Raw genomic sequence first — 19,215 nt, 5'->3', positions numbered from 1 at the left:
GTAAAGGCCTAGGTTCTAATTCAATGAGGACCTCCTTGGGTGGGGACGAATTTCCTCATTTCTTCTTGAACATGTTGACCTCCTTACACCTAAGACATTGTTTCTTCATGTTGCTTCAATCGCGCTCCTTCCTTTATCCTCGCTCACTACAAGAGAAGCACATTGATTGAAATATGATTCTGGGTCCATCCTTGCTAAATCTAGAACCTATGGTGGTCCTGTCTTGGCGTCCTGCGCAAATAATTCCATACCTTCAAGGCCACTTTCCAGGTTCACCTTCTCCCGTTAATATTTTTCTTGGCCCAGCCATCCATGTCCACCACCTTGTCTTTCATTCTAGTCTACACGACAACTGAAAGTCTCTGAGTTTTTAGTCTTCACGCTATAACTTAGAAAAAGTAAGAAAGATAGAAATACGAACTAACAACTAAAGAGTCGGAGACAACTGTTTGCATTCGCCACCGATTGAAAAATCGTAAATTTGAAAGATCCGGGGTGATTAAACTCAGCCAATCTCTTTTGATATCATAAATGAGTAATTGAGTACCCAACAAATTAATTTAGACAATAGTGAGAAATGATTCCAGTAAAGTGTATTTTTTTTCTCGAAATCAATATCCTACAACGGGTAATCGGATTTGCGCATTGAATTTCCATGTTATTGTTAACCTACCTTTTCATGCTAATCCAATTTTCTGATTAAGATTTTACGTAAGGCTCTTCCAGTTTTTTCACTGCGAGTGACTGAATTGCAATCTACCGCCTGAAAAAAACACTCAAAAGCCATCCTTCTTCCCTCGCCTAAAGATATTTATACTATATTGGTTGGTGCTTTGGTATGGTTCCAATGTACGGTTACGTAGTAGACATGGATGGCTGAACGCGGGGCCACGGCCACTCTACTCTTCATGTGGACGGCCAACTGTTTGAAAAATTTAGACGAGTTTTTTTTTTCCTCCTTTTTTAATGCGTTAAACAAGTAAGCCATTTTTGTAAAAGGTTGACACGCGATCGTGCCCCTCTTCCATGTCTCTAGGCCTCTCTGCCTTCGGTTCCTTAACGGACCCACCTCAATCCCGCCGATGGAGCTTCTGCGGAAGAATTCCCGCCGTTGGCTCTCCCTCGTGAGCTGCTTCCTTCCGTTCATTGGCTGCCTCGTCCTCCTCTCCAGCTTCCCGATCTCCGTCAACGGAATTCGGTAAACTTTCGCCTCACGGTTCCTTATTTGATGGTTTTTCTTTCGATTTTCTTTTTCAACTTTGTGATGTGAACGATGTTTGGGGTTCGAAGTTGAACTGCTGAGGCCACGAAGTGTAGCCGGAAAATTTTTATTTTTGGTCTTTTGGAGGATTCCTACGGTTTGGCTGTTGAGAAAAACGTAAGGGAGCATATGGGAGTCAGGGAGGGTTTGCTTGAGTTGAACTTTTTGCTGTATTTGCCTTTTAGGGTTACGGATGTGTTGTGCGAATAATTACATAGCAGACGATCTGCAAAGATGTGAAAATGGTTGCATGCGCAAACGTGAACTTTATGAATTGGAATGACACTCCCATTTTTAAGATGTCTCAATGGCTCATTTGGGACATGTCAATTCATTTGGCGCATCAGAAAAGGACGACCAGAAGCGCTGTAAAGTTCAAGGGGCTTGTATTAGAGCAGAAGTTTGTCGTGAAAGTTTTCCTGTTTTGTAGGGAACAAGCAGTAACCAATGTATTTGTACCATCAGGTTAAGCGAAAAGCGATTGCGTCTATCAACGCATTCCTTACTTACTTTTCGTCTTTCTTGGGGGGGCCGAACTTTCTACAAAAGGATGACCGATTATGCTAATACAACTTCTCTTGTTCTCGGTCGAAATAGTTTGACCCTTGTCGATTTTTCTTTTCTCCTTAGGTGAGGCCCTTCAGTCTTCTGTTTCTTTCTTGGGCGAACCAATTTTCTTCAAATCAACTTTTCCTTTTCGTGATTGGATTAGTTTGACGGTAGCAATTTTTTTTCCTCTCAGGAAAGGACATTCTATAGGCTTTCGTTAAACAAAACTGAGCGCTGCTACGACTTGTTATAATTGTAGGCCATGGTCCATATCTAAGTTTTTGAGGACAGAGCAACTCAATTACCGAAATACGTTTTAATGGTCATAGTCCTTGATTTTATATCGAGAAGACCGTGGTTAATTGATGAATTGTTGGTTCACATTTGCATCTTCTGTTTACTGCAAAATATTACCAGCAAATTGGCTGCCATAACTTTTACATAAAGATGTATGTGATTTTAATGTAGGAAGGATATTGGGTTTCAGTGGAAACAGATGTGCAAATCAACAGTTCAAGGAAGATATCTACTCTCTGATGATAATGGTGTGTGTTGCTTTATCTTAGCGTGTGCTGTGGTTGCTTTATCTTAATATGTGTTAGAGTTGCCTGTAGCCATTGGTGCCAAACTTGATTAAAAATTGAAACTTTAAGGGAAGACATCTGCAGCATCATAATTGTCATAAATTGGAAGGCATACAGATTGCAAAAGCTGCACAAAGTTTTGGTCTTCTATTTTGACAATACTAAGTCACTGAATTTTTTATTGATATCCTTTTCTCCTCTCATTTGCACAAGTTCCAAATTGTGTCTTCAATATCTGGGTATGGTACCAAAGAGCAAATTCATCAAAGGAAGTGATTTAAGCATTTAGAGCAAGTCCACAAGCAAACTTGATTACCTCTTTGTCTCTTAAACATTTCCTAAGTTTAAAAAGTGAGAGTTTGTCTTTGAAACAACTTTATCACTATTCATGTGTATTGAGTCTACTACCCATATCTTCAAAATGCCAGTCACATTGGCCCCTTACTGAAATTTGACAGACTAATATTAAACTTGATAATTGTTTTGTTAGTTTTGTTAATTTTATTGCTTTTAGATATACAAATATGGGAACCTGATTAATGCTCATCTTTTTCATAATCAGGGATTTATGTCAGATTTAGATAACTACACCAAAGTTATCATAGAGGGGAAGGGGAAGATGTAGAGGTAGGGGCAGAACTTTCATAATTTTTGGATTGTGACTTATTATCTTCCATTGTATATGGGGCTTACACAATATTTTCATTGGACATAACTTGCAATACAAAGCAAAAATACACAAATGTCCTTACAAGCACGCCCTATATAATTCAGTTATAACACACGTTGGGTTTGGATTAACTACTACGAACCTGCCCAGCATCATGACACCTTATCAGCCCTTTCAGTTTCTATGTGGCATTGAACTATAGGCAACTTAGCTTTCAAGAACCAAAATATGTTCTGTCAGCTACAGAATAAATCTGCCACTTGATTTTTTGTTGGAATGAAGTTAGGTTCAATTTCTTTGTATTCAACCTTTCGCTTGATAAAGTGTTGCAGTTGGACTGTTTCATGCTTTGTTTTGCCGTGATAAATAAGATTAAATGCCTACTTCTTCACCGCTCTAAATAAGATTAAATGAAAAAATTATCATACAGTAAAAGGCATCTTGAAATTGGTTCATCCAATTATCCAATAAGTGCCTAGTCCATCCAGTCTTGGTAGTTACAGGTGCCATTGATAGACATTCAGCTTTTGTACTGGATTGGCTATTGCTTTTTGCTTTCTACTGCTCCAGGATATCAGGCTTTCTCTTAATGAAAATACAATGCCCTAAAATTGACCTCCTTTCATCAATGTCTTCTACCCATGACTTTATAAAAGATATCTTTTTCCTATCTTTTCTGCAAATTAACACTGTGGTGATTAAATGAAAACTTGATATCACAAATTCTAACACAATTGTCCCCAAGTCTATCAATGAGCGGATCTATATGTATGTTCTAACATTATTTTGTGCAGGACGTGTATGTAATGCTTTTAGCATCAATTCTTGGACGCAGTGTTGTCCTGAAGCAGGAGAGAAGTTTCTTTGTCAGTTAGTTCTTGTCCAACTTCCCTTACTTTATCTTTATGTTCCTCTATATAAGTGCTTGTGCATACTTTTCATTGTGATCAGTAGAATCTGTGGTTTACTTTTTTCTTTGTCTATTTTCAGAGGATGCAATCTTGTCTCCCAATGCTGTAACTCATATGAGTACTGTGTCTCCTGCTGTCTTGATCCAGCTAGGGTAGGTACAGAAAATGAGCCATCCAGTCAATCTGTATGCTTTTGCATGTGGTATTAATAGGCTGAGGATATTCCTTGCAGACTAAGCCAGAGCTTGCTCTGAAGATGAAGATAGCCAAGCCAATAACCGCAGGTTCTTTATTGGTCTGTGAAGCTTTGTCCATAGTTTGAGGCTTCATCTTATTTCAACCTAGAATATCGCTTTCCATTCATGCAGGCACTTACCAAAGTGTTTTTGATTTCTGTGCTGGAAGGTGCCGTCATAGTTCTGCTAGTGTGGTAAATAAATTTTGACTATGATTTTTTTTCTTGTCTCATCTTTTGTAACAAGGTCTACCATTCCAGATTCTGAAATTTTATCTGTAATTGTGTTATATTTTTATTTATAATGTGCAAAACTCTTGCATGCTGCTAATGGATATGTGAAATCAGCAGCTTCTTTAGCAAGTGGAGTAATACAGTACTTTGTTTGTTAGAAACTAATTGAAGTTGCCTCAAGCTCTTGAAATGTTTTGCTCATTTTATATTGTTCTGAAAATTAGATGACTTCATGGTACAAGCATCTTGATTATCAGAATCTAGTTTTGCATATCGGACAAATAACTTGTGTACCTTTTGATAACTTCATGGTACAAGCATCTTGATTATCAGAATCTAGTTTTGCATATCGGACAAATAACTTGTGTACCTCTTGCTTCTTTTGTCAAAGCATGTGACCCTGTAACAATCAGCAAGCAAATTAACTCTTCAGATTCATTTTGGTATTATATTGCCTTTGATTGACTAGTAACACAGTTTCAATGTTCGTGATTTCGACTGTGAAAATCTAGACGATAATGGTGCTTTTGACCTCCTGAATTGCTGAAAATATGTCTAGCATTTTATTCATTACAGGCATGGAGCTGCTTATCCTTCTTGCATAACATATTCTTTACTGATCTACTACTATGACTTTGCATTAACATGTAAAATCATGAGGTTTTCAAGTGTTTTTAGTTAGGAATGCTAAATTTAGAGAATATCAGGTGGAGTATTTGTTCTAGCTTTTTCTATAGGACAACTTGTTCATGGTTACTCGTTTGACTTTTAAATTAGATTGCACTGACTCTTTAAGGAAGTCACACAACGTGTAACACTCTTACCAGGTGTTGGTGCTGCTTCTACTCACCAAATCCAATTGCCATCTGCGAAAGTGTTGTCAACTAGTTAACTGCATATAATATTTGACTTCAATTCCAGTTTGATGTTGTTAAATGACCCATATATTCGTGCTATGACAATTACTATACTTTCGTACCCCTGTTCACACCTGCAGCCCTGTAGCATCAATCTCAATCTTGTTGAACTTTTTGCAGTATTTTAGAGTAGATTTTTCTGAGTTAATTACATATTTCAAAACAGTCCTTATATTTGTTATGAAATATTTGCCCAGAAATTTTAATGATTTTTTTGGCCTTCATTATACTGATTCATGAGCTCTAACATCAGGTTCATGAGAATGCATATGCAAGCGAGTTCCATCACTGCTTTTCTTTGCAGATGAACTCTTCTGGTAAGGTCATCTACTTGCTTCAGCCATCGTGTGATAATGTTGTGGATATTATTCAGTAGCTTCTTTTACATCTAAAACATCCAGACAACTATGAATGCAAAAACTCTGTATGTGTGGCTGTTGTCTTAACCTGCAAACAAATCCCCTTAATCCATGACTTTTTGTTCTCAAAAGACTGGCAAATGAATGTAGACAATTTATTGTTTGCTTTTTTATCGATTTATTTGAGATTTTGTTTGCAAAAAACTGCACAGAAGTGAGTTGCTTACTATTATTTGGATTTCCTCTTATTTTTATCTTTCTATTTTCTTTGAGTGATTTAGTTTTCAAGTTTTGGTATTTCAGTGGCTGCAGATACCAATATAGAATCTAAATTGGCTGGCATTAACGTGATTGTCGGAAGGTGAGGTCCTTAAATTTATCAAAAATGATATAGAAGGCAGGATTGTACTGTCCTAACATTGTTTTCCTACCATGGTATGGAAAGGCAAGGGGAGTCATGCAGTTTGGTGTGCAAATCTGTGGGTCAATCATGTGTGCCAGCCAAGCTGCTGATACTTAACAAATGTGAAATGTAAGTTCTCTATTTCTTTCTTGTTGAATTTTAGAAGAATGAATTTTAACTTTTTCATCTTAAATTAATGTATTACTAGCAAGAATGTAAATTAGTTTACTTCATTATCAGAGTTCTCCATTTATCAGATTGCTATTGCTTGTATTGTCTGGAGCATCACTGTTTCTTGTTTCACAATATCTGGAATCTCCCATGATTGGCGACTAGAGTAGTTAGCAAAATGGAAAAAGTATTTCTTTATTTGGCTTAGATATGGTGTATCAAGATTATTGGTCAGATGTCTTTTCTAAATAGGCTCGTATTTAAAGTATAAATGGATATTATGTGCAGATGCTTCTCAGATAATGAGACGCTATGCCTTTGTTTTTTGTTCTTTCGTGGATTTTCAAATCAATCTAGAAATGAATTATTCTCCTGAAATACATTATTTATGATACTTTGAGTAAAGCATGAAAGAACTGTAAAATTGGAAGCCTCTCCAAGAATACAAATAGGAATGCTGCAGGAATATAAATCACTATGTAATAAATCACTTGCACTTCACTTGATGCACACTAATCTGGTTGAAAGTCTAAGGCAACTAGTTGAAAGTAATTGAAACTGCCAAGCCCCGACAATGAGGTGAAATCTATAGGAATGAAGTGGAAGGTTGGAGAATCTAGTCATTTCCCTTGCCTGGTCTAATAAAGAAACATTTCTTTGCATTGCTTTGATATCCTCTCAAGCAGACCCAAGCACGTGCCTTTAAGTCTAAGGCATCGTGCAAAGGTTCTTATTCCTTCTTTGCCCCCTTCTCCAGCTTAACCATGGTATGTTCCATTGAGTGTGCAATATTGGTCCGAGTATCCTTTTCATGGCCCCTTCAATGAGTCAGAAACACCGCACACACACTACCAAGAGTTCAGAGCTGACTTTCAAGAGCCTGCAAGTTGAAAAGGTATTCTCGAGAGCCTGGAATACTCTACTACAAGCTCAGAATATGTTCAAAGCATGACCTGAGAACCCATAAAAAGCATTCCCTGCACCAGTGAACTACTCATGATTCATGCCATCTTAGAATGAACAATTTTCTAGAATTGCAGTCAATTTCAATTTTGGATCAGTTATCAAAGATATCTATTCCATTTATATCCCTACCTGTAACCACACCATGTGATAACAGAGCAAGGAGGTACACTAAAAAAGGGTCAGGAGCCAACCAAGAAAAAGAAAATAGAAAAAGGAAAAAAAAAAGGAAGGCTGACCTACTTGAGTACCCAATTTAGGCAATATCTTAATGGTCGGGATCTGCTTAACCACTGCATGATTATCCTTAATGGCCAGGATCTGCTTAACTACTGCATGATTATCCTTAAAGAGTAAGAATGAGAACATGCTGGATGTTATTTTATACTAGCTTCTATAATGTAGTTACTTGTTTCCCAATCTCTTTTAAATTCTGTTAAATATGGTATATGGTGAAATGCTACTGATTTTTCTTGTATTATAAAAGAAAAAATATGTGCAGATAAAAAAAATCTATATTTTATCAGTTTGATGATTATCCAATATAGCTGTAAACTTTTTGTCATGAAATTGCTACTTCATGGGTTTCTTCTCTTGTGTCTTGGAACAGCATGCAGAAGTACATGAACTGCAGCAGCGGATGTGTGGCCAGCATTGGAGCTGACCAACCTGCAGAAGTTGTTGATCATGCCCCAAAGGATCTGGTGTGTATTTTTGTCATCCTAAATCTTGCACCATTTAGTATTCCTCTCCTGGACATTCCTATTCACGTCACTTGGAAACTTTTTCCTTTATTTTTAACTTTATTTTTAAAATCTCGTAACTTTAGCGTAACATTTTCAGTGACCAATGATTTTTTGAAATTTAGTGTTACGCAGCAAAAGACTACATTTTAGTATTCACGTTTGGTTTGAGTTCATGTGTGTTACTCATGTGAGTTCTAGTATTACATTATATATATATATATATATATATATATATATATATTATTTTTTCCAAAGAAAAATTAAGATATCATAATATTTTCCTTTTGGATGATTTTTACAAGGAAGATTTCTACTATATTTGGAGAATCATAAAAATCTACCTACGCTGTTTATATCACTGGCTTGCAACCACGACCTTCAGCATTTCTTTCTTTTGCTTCCTTAGCAATGTTACATCTTCCACTCTTTAGAAGATTTTGTGAAATTATCTGCTTGAGTTTTTTTACCTTTCTTTGTCAAATGCAATGTGGTTCAGTTGCTATCACGTGATCCGACTAATTTAGTTTCCAATTCTGATTCGCTCTACTTGTTGGCTGGAACATAGGATCTAGAATGGTTGAATTATTAAATAAATGCAAAACTGCTTGTAACATGATTTTATAAGTTGGGGGCAATTATTTTTTGTCTTGGCTCTGTAGCTTACATTCTCATTGTTGCCAAAATACCATCCATTCCCTCAGAAGTCTCCGTTCAAGTTTTTTTTGCCGGGGTTATAAGCTTTTAACAAAAGTTCAGCTGTTGTGGCTTTTGCAGTTAAGGACTAAAACTGGTTTCTTATCATGGCACTCATTGGTTTTCTAACTTATGATATTTTGAATGATAAACTTGCATGGTCTGTTCTCTAAAATATCATCAACTTTATTTGCTAGATCATCAAATTTCGAAGTTTTGGCTTTCCAATTACATATTGATTAGTAACTCCATGTTTGGATTTTCAGAATCCTGGAGCATGCTTGTATACAGACAAGCAGTCAGTCTTGTCTTGTGATGGCTCACATCCTCATACAAAGAGACTTTGCCCCTGTGCTTAACATGTAAATTGTTCAAAGCAATATTTTTCTTGTAATGTGTGTACCCAAGTTACCAACAATTCAAATTGCATTTGAGAGGGCTGTTCAGCGCTGTTTTGCTTTGTAAGTATGCTATGTCATTTTCTTGATGTACATGCAGGAGATACGCAATTATTATGCCTCTCTTGCTTGTGATCCTTTTCAGATGCCATCAGTCTCGTCGTTCGGTTGGTGGTGGTTGAGCCGCATATGGCTCAGGCAAGCCAGCGTTGGACCTCCGAGCCTTTTACTGGGAATAAAACAAACTCAGTTGGGCCTGCCTACAATGACACGGAGCAGTATCCACCTTGGTTCATTTTGATTTCTTTGCACATACAGATACGCACTTGATATATATATATATTCTATTAACAAGGCTAAAGCGATAATTTTATAAAAATGTCCTTGATCAGGTTCATTAATTTACAGTTTTACCTGTCACATAAACAACTGGAGTTTTGATAAAACTGTTGTTTTACAAATGGCCTTGATCGGCTAGAGTTTTTTACTCCCTTTGTGAAAAAATGGATATGTTACAGAAGGTGCCTAATTATGTTGTAATAACACGTTCCTGGTTTTGATTTTTTTCATTTAATTGCCTGCCTTTTGATAACTGTATAACATATGGCCCTTTCAAACTAAAGCGGTCACATTTACTTCTGCTAGACAGGGGTTAAGTAGCATAAAAACTTTTTTAACCTGAACATCAAGTTCATTAGCTCTCTCTCTCTCTCTCTCTCTCTCTCTATGTATAAATGAAAGGGCGGTGCTTAACAATACCCAGAAAACATCATGTTAATACTCCGATGAACTATATAGTGATCTCCCATGGACTAAGGTGGCGTTTCTATTACGGTCTGTACTAATGATAGGAAACTCCACTCTTTCCTTACCAGAGCCTCTGAAGGTCGTCACAGACACTCTTATGCCACTTTCAAGGTCTGCTGGCATATTCCTCATCAATCTGCTATTCGCAGATGACATTCCTGTCCAAGTGGTTGACTACCTTTTGTTTCCGATGTGTGGAGTTGAAAATCTCCTGTCCTCGTTTTACTGACCAGCCTTGCCGGTCTGAGTTATGCTTGTTGTTCCATTTTGGCCTAAGGTTTGTCTGCTGTTTTTGTTTTTGTTATGCAGCAGATTTCTCCAATTTTTTGTTCCTATGATTTGTATAGCTCTATTTTTTTATCTATAAAAGATTGGGAGACCTATCTCTTGCTGATTTGCATCGGAACTGCGCTACAATAAAAGCATAGAACCGTACAACCAGGCAACGTAGATGATTAGAGAAAACAAAATCAATAAATCAAAGGATATTATTCGAGTTTTTTTAGAGAGAGAGGAGCAATTCTTAACAGAGCAGATAAATGAAAACACAAAAGAAAATTTATACGTATTTTGTTATTTAACCGAAAGCTGGGTTCCTTTCAGGAAAATATTAAAAAAATGGTTTTCTCTAGCCTTCTCTCTTTCCCCCTTCATTTTTGCAGTAAAGGATAATTTAAGACACAAAATCAAAGTCAGGGCGAGCACTACTCCTTGTCGCGCTACTAGCACATCCTAGAATGATTGTTCCCCAAAAAGATTATACAGGCTATGTTGGTGCTTGCTTACAGTTGGTGCAAACCTGCTGTGACGGAGGCCATTTCCCTTTTTATTACCCAAAAGTAACAGAACTGTTATAGAAAATATCATGGAATTCCAGCGAGAAAACAAAGGAAATTCAAACTTAGCAAGCACCGGAATAGAAAACACTCCCTCTACATCCGTTCTGTTAAGCCAAGGATCAGGGGAGAACTCTGACACACTCCAAGGACAGAATTCATTTCTGCCGCTCTTTTGGATTCTGGCTAGCTTGAATCCCTCCCTGCAACTGTTTTAAAAGTTAAAACACCAGCTTCACTTGGGTCTGGAAAGAAGGGCTTCTTCCCTGTTGCTGATGTTGATGCACCCTTTTAAGCCCTCTTGCCTTGGCACATTCAAAAGAATGCTGTGGTTCGCTTGGACTGCAAGGAGTTCCTGGATGATTGGGCGTTCTGTCAAGCCAAATTATAGAGGTGAAGCCTAAAATCACTTCAGTCCATGGCTTTTGCCATGTTCTTACTTGGCAGCCGGTTACCAGCCTCCACCTGTAGTTATTTTTAGTTTGAATCTAGTTCTATTGCAACAAGCCCTTCAGCACCCAGAAATCAGTCTTTTCTTACTCTATTAGTCCAATGGCTCTGTACAGAGAGAGATTTTATTCTGATGAGTTGCACCAACCAAACAGTATTGAGAAATCTACTTTTGGCAGCCAACATCGCCACACTTGCATGATTCTAGGTGAAGAGGAGGTTAACAACTTACCGCCCAAAAAAGAAGCCCGAATGCCTCCCCACATTCCCTATGCCTCTGGGGTCCTGAGCTCTACACTTCATGATTCATTTCTTTGGTAATAGTCCAGTCTTCCACTTTTTAGTTGGCTTATTGAAGATGAACAAGTTGTGAACAAATTGGAGAAGGATAGGATTAGGGGCAGCAGCACTTCTAGGAAGAATGGCAGGTTCCAGCAGCATTTCTAGCATAGAATGAACATTGATAGGTCGTATGGACCAAATGATTGATTGAAAAGTATTCCTAAAAAGGTCAACTTTTGGCAAAGAATTTGAAAATATTTATGCGTAAGCATAGATGTAGCACTTGTTATGGTTTAGGGCTTATATAAGCACACCGGTTGAACAGCTTGAACGATATACTGTGTCAGCAGAACTTCATATTATTTCCCCATAGGTGTTATGTTCAGAAACATAATAAAGCTTATTGAATCGGATAATATGGATTTGGGGTCTTTTACGTCAAATGGAACCAACCTATGTTAATTCTATAATTGCATTTATTATATTATTCTTTCCCCATTATAAAAAAACAAAAAAAAGTAAATCCTGGTTCTTCAAGTGTTGGGTGTGACAAAAAAGTAAACGGCGCAATATTCTGCTGCCCACAGAAATGAAAATGTAAACGGTTTGGACTTGATGGGGATTCGGATCTGACCCAATTCTGTTCCAAGTCAGGTTTGGCCTGAAAGACTGGGATGAGCAATGGATCCTAATCTGCTGATTAAAACCTTACTAATTGGATTTCGGGTTTCTCTTAGCAGTTAGATAAATCCGACTCATGGACGTGCTTACTCACTGTGATGGACGTTGGTGACTTGGTTCTGCTTCGACTTCCCGTATCCGGATCCAAACTAGTAGCCAACCCGCTGCGAGCCTTCTTTCCTGCGGTCTCTCTCTCTCTCTCTCTATCGTCATTGGGATCTCTCCTCCCATCGCCCTTGCGTCTGTGTCGCTCTCTGTTGATCGATTGATCGGTCGAGAGCTCGGTCGGAATCGAAGCGGGGAAGAAAATGTACGGCTTCGAGGCGTTGACGTTCAACATCCACGACGGGTTCTTGGAAGCCGTCGTAAGGGGCTACCGGTCGGGATTGCTCACCGCCGCCGATTACAACAATCTCTGCCAGTGTGAAAACCTCGATGACATCAAGATGCACCTCTCCGCCACAGAGTATGGCCCCTACCTGCAGAATGGTGGGTAACCAAAGCCAAACACCCTCTCCCATCATCTTCTTCATCTATTGGGGAAATTCCAAAGCGTCGAATTTCTTGGGGCATGTCCGCATTCATGAAACTTTTTTTCTTTTTGTCGTCATCAGGAGTTTTTCTTTCTATCTCATTAATATCTGGTGCAAATTATGTTAGTGGCTTTGATTGATGCGGTTTCCGTGGCAATTCCTTCTGTGGTATCTTTTCCCTCTGGGTGTTGTTTAGAATGGGAAATCCTTGTATCACCGTTTTGTACTTCCGTGAAGATCTGCGTTTTTTTTTTCTGTTCAGATTTATGTGATCTTGTGGTATGAATTGTTTCTTTTGTGCTTCCTTCTCTGAATCTAGGTTTATGATTTCATGTTGTGTTTATTTTTTGTGTGCCATGTTTGGAACATTGTTTGACTTGTGATATGTGCTGGGTGGCATGATCATTCATTACGTAGGATATTTGAGTTTTTTGGGCGAGGCTTGATCCATTCTGATGGAGTCATAGAACAGTATTGTTGGGTTCTGGTAATAGTTTATGGATCTATTGACTTTTTATAAGGTTGTATATCCTTGGTTTACTACGGGTGCGCATATGGACATTTGACGTTGGCTCGGTTTGCTTCAGTGAGATTTTTTTCGAATGGACTCATCAGATTTATTCCTGTCTGGGCCTCAAGACAAAAAGGTAGCAAGTAGATACATGAGGAAACAAGTTAACATTAGGACGTAACATCATTACATTCTGAATCTGCAGATGTTAAGTAGAAATACTGATGTTCTTTCTTCAAGTGCTCTTTGATTTCTTTCCCAATGATGAGCTACATAAGGTTTTCTATCTTCTGCAGCTGATTCATCTGTCCTATTGAGTGACTCAGGGACAGAACTTGAGATTAACTCATGGCCAATGAACAACTGCAATGGCTTTAGGTTCCCCCCACAAGCCCAATAAGTATGTTAACGTGTTTTCTTTTGTAACCTTCTTGATCCTCAAGGTGCAGCTTAGGGTTGGGATCCATATAGTAAATCCTTGTTGCCATGTAATTTGTGCAAGCCTCTTAATGATGATTACGTGGAAATATAATCATTGGACCTGCTGAGATATAGAAGCGTGGATTGTGATTATTGTGTGTCTGGGATCATTGTTTTATTGATTGCGATTCACCACACGTTCTGGTGTAGTAGCAAAGTAAAATGTCTCATATGCCAGTCGGTTGTTAGCACTTAGCATCTTTGGTCCCTTTGTTATGTAACATGTGTTTGGCTTACATTTTGTAAGGCTATCCAGCTTTGGGGCCATATGAGTGTATACATTAACTCATTTATTGGCCAATTTGTATTCACAAATATGTATCAGCAAACAGAGCTTCAAATGCATGAAAACAAGAAAAAATTGTAGTAGTATTGGAAGTGTTGGGCGACCCGCATTCAAGCAAGCTTAGAAATTTGATACCAAATTTTGTTTATCATAGCACTGGTCTTTTAGAAGCTGCAGTTCCCTCTGACCGATGCTTCATACTTTTCTTTTATGTTGGGTTCGTTGGCCTCCATCTTTTTCTTCCTTGCTAAAATTCATACTGGTCGATTCTTGCAGAGCCTTCCCCATTGCACACGACAACTATAGTGGAGAAATGCACACTGAAGCTGGTGGATGAATACAAACATATGCTATGCCAAGCCACGGAGCCTTTGTCAACCTTCCTTGAGTATATCACGTATGTCTTGTTGATTTGACAAACTCATAGCCTTGGTATCTTTAAGTGGCATTGAAACCATTTTTCAATCAGTCCAAGTATAAATGTTGGATAAACTGCAGATCAGTTTTCTCAGAGCTCAGCTGAGGCTTAAATGTGCCCATACTCATCATAATTAGCTTGTGCAATCTTTTTCTTGCACTTCTTCTAGTTGGTCTCATGGTTTTATTAGTTTTGCATTTAATAGGAAGCAATCTCTTTTATCAATTTCAGGTATGGCCACATGATTGATAATGTTGTTCTTATTGTGACTGGCACACTGCATGAGAGAGATGTTCATGAATTGTTAGAAAAATGCCATCCTCTTGGCATGTTTGACAGGTATTTATATATCATGTATCTTAAGATCTGATCACATTACACTTTGCTGCCTTCACTTCTATCCAATCGATTCTGACCGAGCTAATTGTGGTTTATATCTCAGTATTGCCAGCCTTGCAGTTGCTCAGAATATGCGTGACTTGTATAGACTGGTTCTTGTCGATACACCATTGGCTCCCTATTTTTCTGAATGCATCACATCAGAGGTATCATTTACATGTCTCCTGATATTTGTGACTTAGTGATTGGACACATGCAAATGGCCGTTCCTGAATTATCTGGTCATGTCCAGAATTTTGTCTAATTGTTATAAATTTTACTGTAAACACATATTCTTATGCTTATCAGTCTGAGAGAAATTGAAGTCCCATTTTTTTTCCATTAATATGATAAGGGTTCCAGATTCTTTGGACACTTTTTTAGAAGGTCTTATACGGCAATTTTTTGAACTGCAAGATTGCCATATACACATGCTTGAAGGGTATTAATTTATGGCATTTATTTGAATATATAAAACATTCTTCGAACCGTGCCCAACTGAAATTTAGAGAGGGAGATGCTAAAAATGCTTGGCATTTTAAAAACAAGGTTAACAAGAATTGGTCCACTTTCCACCACCTTATTTTTTATATTATGTTACCTGAAAGGATGTGGATCCTGTTTTCCATCTTTCTTTTCTGTATTTTGTTGCTTCTCTTTATATATCTTTTTAGACTGTTATTTTAATAGTTTTCTCGAAGGACCAGTGCTCTGTTAGTGATCGACTTCTTTTTTAGGTTGTTGCTATTCAGAGTATTAAATTCTTCATTATGAGTTCTTGATCCAATAACATGGATTTGTTTGTTTCATATTAGTCAACCTTTTGTTATTCTGTAGGACTTGGATGACATGAACATTGAAATAATGAGAAATACACTTTACAAGGCTTACCTTGAAGATTTCTATAGGTTTTGTAAGGTCTCTCTCTCTCTCTCTCTCTCTCTCTCTCTCTCTCGCGCGCGCGCGACTCTCCCCCTCCTCCCTCTTGCTCACTCTCCTTCTCTCTCATTTGACTTTTGCTAAGTAAAACAAAATACTGTTTAGCAGAATTTGGGTGGTGCAACAGCTGAAATCATGTCCGACCTTTTGGCATTTGAAGCAGATAGAAGGGCTGTTAACATCACAATCAATAGGTCAGTGAACTGTTTACATGACAATCATTTGTACTCATAGAGAGAGACAAACTCACAGAGCTGTATGTTGTAGGTCAAGCTAGGAACTTCTCTCAACTTCTGTTTCTAACCTCTCTATGTTAAGTGTTGTTTGGCTGTGTGATTTTGTTATTGTGTTCCACAACCAGTTCAAATGACTTGATTTTCGTTGGACCTGTGGCATTGCAGTATTGGCACTGAATTGACAAGAGATGACCGTCGTAAACTTTATTCCAATTTTGGTTTACTGTAAGAATCAGCATTCTTTATCATAACTTTGTTTTTTTTGTTTTTTTCAATATGAACTTTCATTTAAGTAGGTATTCTTTTTCTTGAAAGGTACCCTTATGGCCATGAAGAGCTTGCTGTCTGCGAGGATATTGACCAGGTAAAACTTTTGGAACTTTCCCACAGAGAAGTGTGGTTCTTCATGCAGGATCCTGCACCTGCATCCTCGTCTGGGGCTAAATATTTTATGCATGACTATACTTGAGCCTTCTCTTGAATAGCATGCGTGAATTGTTCCAACCCTGGATCTAAAGTATATTGATTGTATTTTGTGGACAATAATCACTAACATCAATCTCAACACCTTTTGATTAGTTTCTAACACACTCAGTTTTCTTTTCTTCACGGTAGCTTAATCCTGTATAACTTTTTTAGGATTTTCCGTTGGAGACCTGGGGCCCCTCAAGATCCAACAGTCCATGCAATCTACGCATGAACTTGAAGAACTTGTCTAGGATTTGTTTTTGTTGTTTGATCGTGTGGTGTATGACCCAGACGTACTGGGCATCTGGAGTAATTTACCCAGAAAATCAAAGACACCCTGAGGTTTTTAGTAGTATTTTCTTCAAGATGTGTTTTTTCTGAATAAGATAGTGGGAAATAATATCCCAAGCTGTAGTATAATAAAGAAGTTACGAGACAATAAATTTTTTAGTAACTTTTTTAAAAGAAACAAGTAAAAAATAATTGAAAACATAACAGGAAACGGGAAGTATTTTAAAATCAATACAAGCTAATAATAATAACCATGACTTGGACCAAGGTCCTGGTACATTTGAACCTTTTATTTTATAGCTATAGTCAAGACTCAAAACCAACTGCAGTAGCAGGACTGACCTGAATTGAATGGTTAGACTAGTTAACTGTCTGTTGATAATATTAGCCTTTTCATTTTGCTCCTGGAGTGTTTGTGCTGTATGGGATTGGTGATCCGTTTTGTAGAATGCTTCATTTTTGTTCAAGGGCATTTGCTGTCGATCTCTGTTAATGTCTGTTGTGCAATTTTATAGGTTCGATCTGCCATGGAGAAGTATCCACCATATCAGTCCATCTTTGCAAAGATCTCATATGGGGAGAGCCAATTGCTTGACAAAGCGTTTTATGAGGAAGAGGTGAAGAGGCTTTGTTTGGCATTTGAGCAACAGGTGATCTCATTTGTTTTCTAAAGCAAACTGATCATTTGTGTCAACATAGAAAGGTTCTTGACAAAGTAGGTTGAATTGAATTTGAACCGTACTGGGATCTTACTAACTTGGGAAAGTACAAACATCTTTATATGGTCTCGTTGTTGGTCTCAATTGTGTCATTTTATGTATAAAATCTTGATGTAATGTTCTTTTTGCAGTTTCACTATGGAGTTTTCTTTGCATATATGAGGCTGAGGGAACAGGAAATCAGGAACTTGATGTGGATCTCAGAGTGCGTTGCGCAGAACCAAAAATCCAGAGTTCATGACAGCGTTGTTTTCATTTTCTAGATAGAATGCAGTCTATGAATTTGTGCCTTTTGTGTCATCGTCGGAAGTTGCAGAGTAGCACCTATGCTTATGCAAAACATGTTAGAGCTGTAAATTATTTTTCTTGCCCTAATAAGATTATATGTCACTGGGAGTTGGAAAATAATGTTCGAATGGTTCCCCAGTATTCCAAAAGGGGGGCACTTTTGTCTGTCAAGATGAAAAAGTGATTGAATCACTGTAACATCTGTATGTAAGCTACCGCCACGGTCTTATGTAATACACGATCCTCGCGAACCCCTTTGTCTTGCTTTTAGGTACATGTTGGTCTTGTGGGTGCTTTCATTTCAAAAATTGTTGCTGGTGCCGTCATGGATTCAAACAGGCGTTCTTTTTTAACTGGGTCTGAGGTTGCTCCAGTCGTTCATCAGAATGTTGAAGTCTATGTTTTATATGCGTTTTGAAGAGGCGGAACGCGCTTATCAGCACTTGGTCGTGGTGGCGCCCACTGGTGGGTGCAAACTGAGTGTGAGGTAAGGACCCCTGTGAAAATGACGTAGAATGTGTCCTACGCATTCGAGACCGCATGCTGTGACAAGGTTCTGTTCTATCATACTAAACTTGTCATTAGCCTCCTTCAACGTGGATCGTCCTTGTGTTTCTCCTGCCATGGACATGGTGATTGAGAGGGTGCAAACCTTCTTTCCCATATTCCAATTATTTTTCAAGTTGGAGTTCTTGGCTGGGGAAGTTCACTCCTTTGGCTTTACAGAGGGTGAGCTCCCACTGGGGTTTGATCAAAACTTTCAACTTTCAAGCTGACAAAGCCAATGGTCGGGTGCATTTTGTAGCTTAAGTTCAACGTTTGCTACCCAAAGGAAAAGGATAGAGAAGGCTGATACGCTGCACGGAAGGACACAAGTGAAAAGGATATATCCAATTCCAAATTTATTTAGGTGGAATTAGCAAAAATAATCCAGTCATTAACTGGATTCAGGATTGGTGTGAATTTTCATAATTGAGTCCAAATCAAAGTTATATATTTAGCTAGGAACCCACTAAAGATCTGACTTGTTTAAGTATAAACTTTGTTTCTTATGCTAGTCAGATCTGAATTCAGTTCTAGAAAATAAGTATCTTATTATATAGAATTTGATAAGTGGAATTGGGGGAAGATACTCTAATGAGGCCAAAGCTTCGTCTTTTCACTTCCTGGGTCTATGGTTGTTTGAGGACCTAGTAGAAAACAGTATACCCATCTGAAAATGGTATACCCATCAACCAGAGAGCCCGTGCATCTACAGTTTATGGCCTACATGAATTAGAATATGATAAGTAAAATTGTAAAAAGGCTCTTCACGAGATTGCTTATATAGAGATTGCTTATATCCCTAACTGCACGTTAGAGATTAAACCTTCAAATTCAAGGATTTAAGCCGAGCCACACTTCCCAACATTTCTGGTTCTCTTCAACCGCCACGAAGTACGCATGGATCAGTTTGGGTGCAAGTGCAGCCAAGAAGGCGTGCCGAATCGTGGTTTTAAACGCACAAATTCCTATTCA

At 38.1% G+C, this 19,215-nt stretch overlaps 2 protein-coding genes across 2 annotated transcripts; both read left to right on the top strand.

Annotated features, from left to right (window-relative positions):
• Window positions 1-846: 846 nt before the first annotated feature.
• Window positions 847-9,260, top strand: LOC116251286 (uncharacterized). The gene is made up of 11 exons (XM_031625453.2): window positions 847-1,198; window positions 2,279-2,355; window positions 3,859-3,934; window positions 4,055-4,127; window positions 4,208-4,259; window positions 4,344-4,405; window positions 5,615-5,678; window positions 6,024-6,081; window positions 6,166-6,252; window positions 7,868-7,961; window positions 8,963-9,260. Exons 1-11 carry the CDS (start codon window positions 1,083-1,085, stop codon window positions 9,053-9,055), a joined length of 852 nt encoding a protein of 283 aa, XP_031481313.1. The 5' UTR covers window positions 847-1,082; the 3' UTR covers window positions 9,056-9,260.
• Window positions 9,261-12,306: 3,046 nt separating this feature from the next.
• On the top strand, window positions 12,307-17,967 carry LOC116249573 (probable V-type proton ATPase subunit d). Its single transcript, XM_031622710.2, has 10 exons — window positions 12,307-12,639; window positions 14,237-14,357; window positions 14,610-14,717; window positions 14,821-14,923; window positions 15,594-15,674; window positions 15,804-15,889; window positions 16,097-16,156; window positions 16,247-16,295; window positions 17,206-17,340; window positions 17,541-17,967. The coding sequence occupies exons 1-10, from the start codon at window positions 12,459-12,461 to the stop codon at window positions 17,670-17,672; spliced, it is 1,056 nt and encodes a 351-aa protein (XP_031478570.1). The 5' UTR covers window positions 12,307-12,458; the 3' UTR covers window positions 17,673-17,967.
• The last annotated feature ends 1,248 nt before the right edge of the window (window positions 17,968-19,215 follow it).

This window comes from Nymphaea colorata, chromosome 3 (assembly GCF_008831285.2).
Source record: "Nymphaea colorata isolate Beijing-Zhang1983 chromosome 3, ASM883128v2, whole genome shotgun sequence".
Taxonomy (NCBI): Eukaryota; Viridiplantae; Streptophyta; class Magnoliopsida; order Nymphaeales; family Nymphaeaceae; genus Nymphaea; species Nymphaea colorata.
This window is presented reverse-complemented; position numbering and strand designations above follow the sequence as displayed.

Coding starts and splice junctions, on each gene's coding strand:
- LOC116249573 (XM_031622710.2), top strand. CDS start 12,459: ATGTACGGCTTCGAGGCGTTGACGTTCAACATCCACGACGGGTTCTTG. Junction 14,358..14,609: donor ACCTTCCTTGAGTATATCAC/GTATGTCTTGTT, acceptor TATCAATTTCAG/GTATGGCCACATGATTGATA. Junction 15,675..15,803: donor ATTTCTATAGGTTTTGTAAG/GTCTCTCTCTCT, acceptor ACTGTTTAGCAG/AATTTGGGTGGTGCAACAGC.
- LOC116251286 (XM_031625453.2), top strand. CDS start 1,083: ATGGAGCTTCTGCGGAAGAATTCCCGCCGTTGGCTCTCCCTCGTGAGC. Junction 1,199..2,278: donor ATCTCCGTCAACGGAATTCG/GTAAACTTTCGC, acceptor ATTTTAATGTAG/GAAGGATATTGGGTTTCAGT. Junction 2,356..3,858: donor TCTACTCTCTGATGATAATG/GTGTGTGTTGCT, acceptor TATTTTGTGCAG/GACGTGTATGTAATGCTTTT.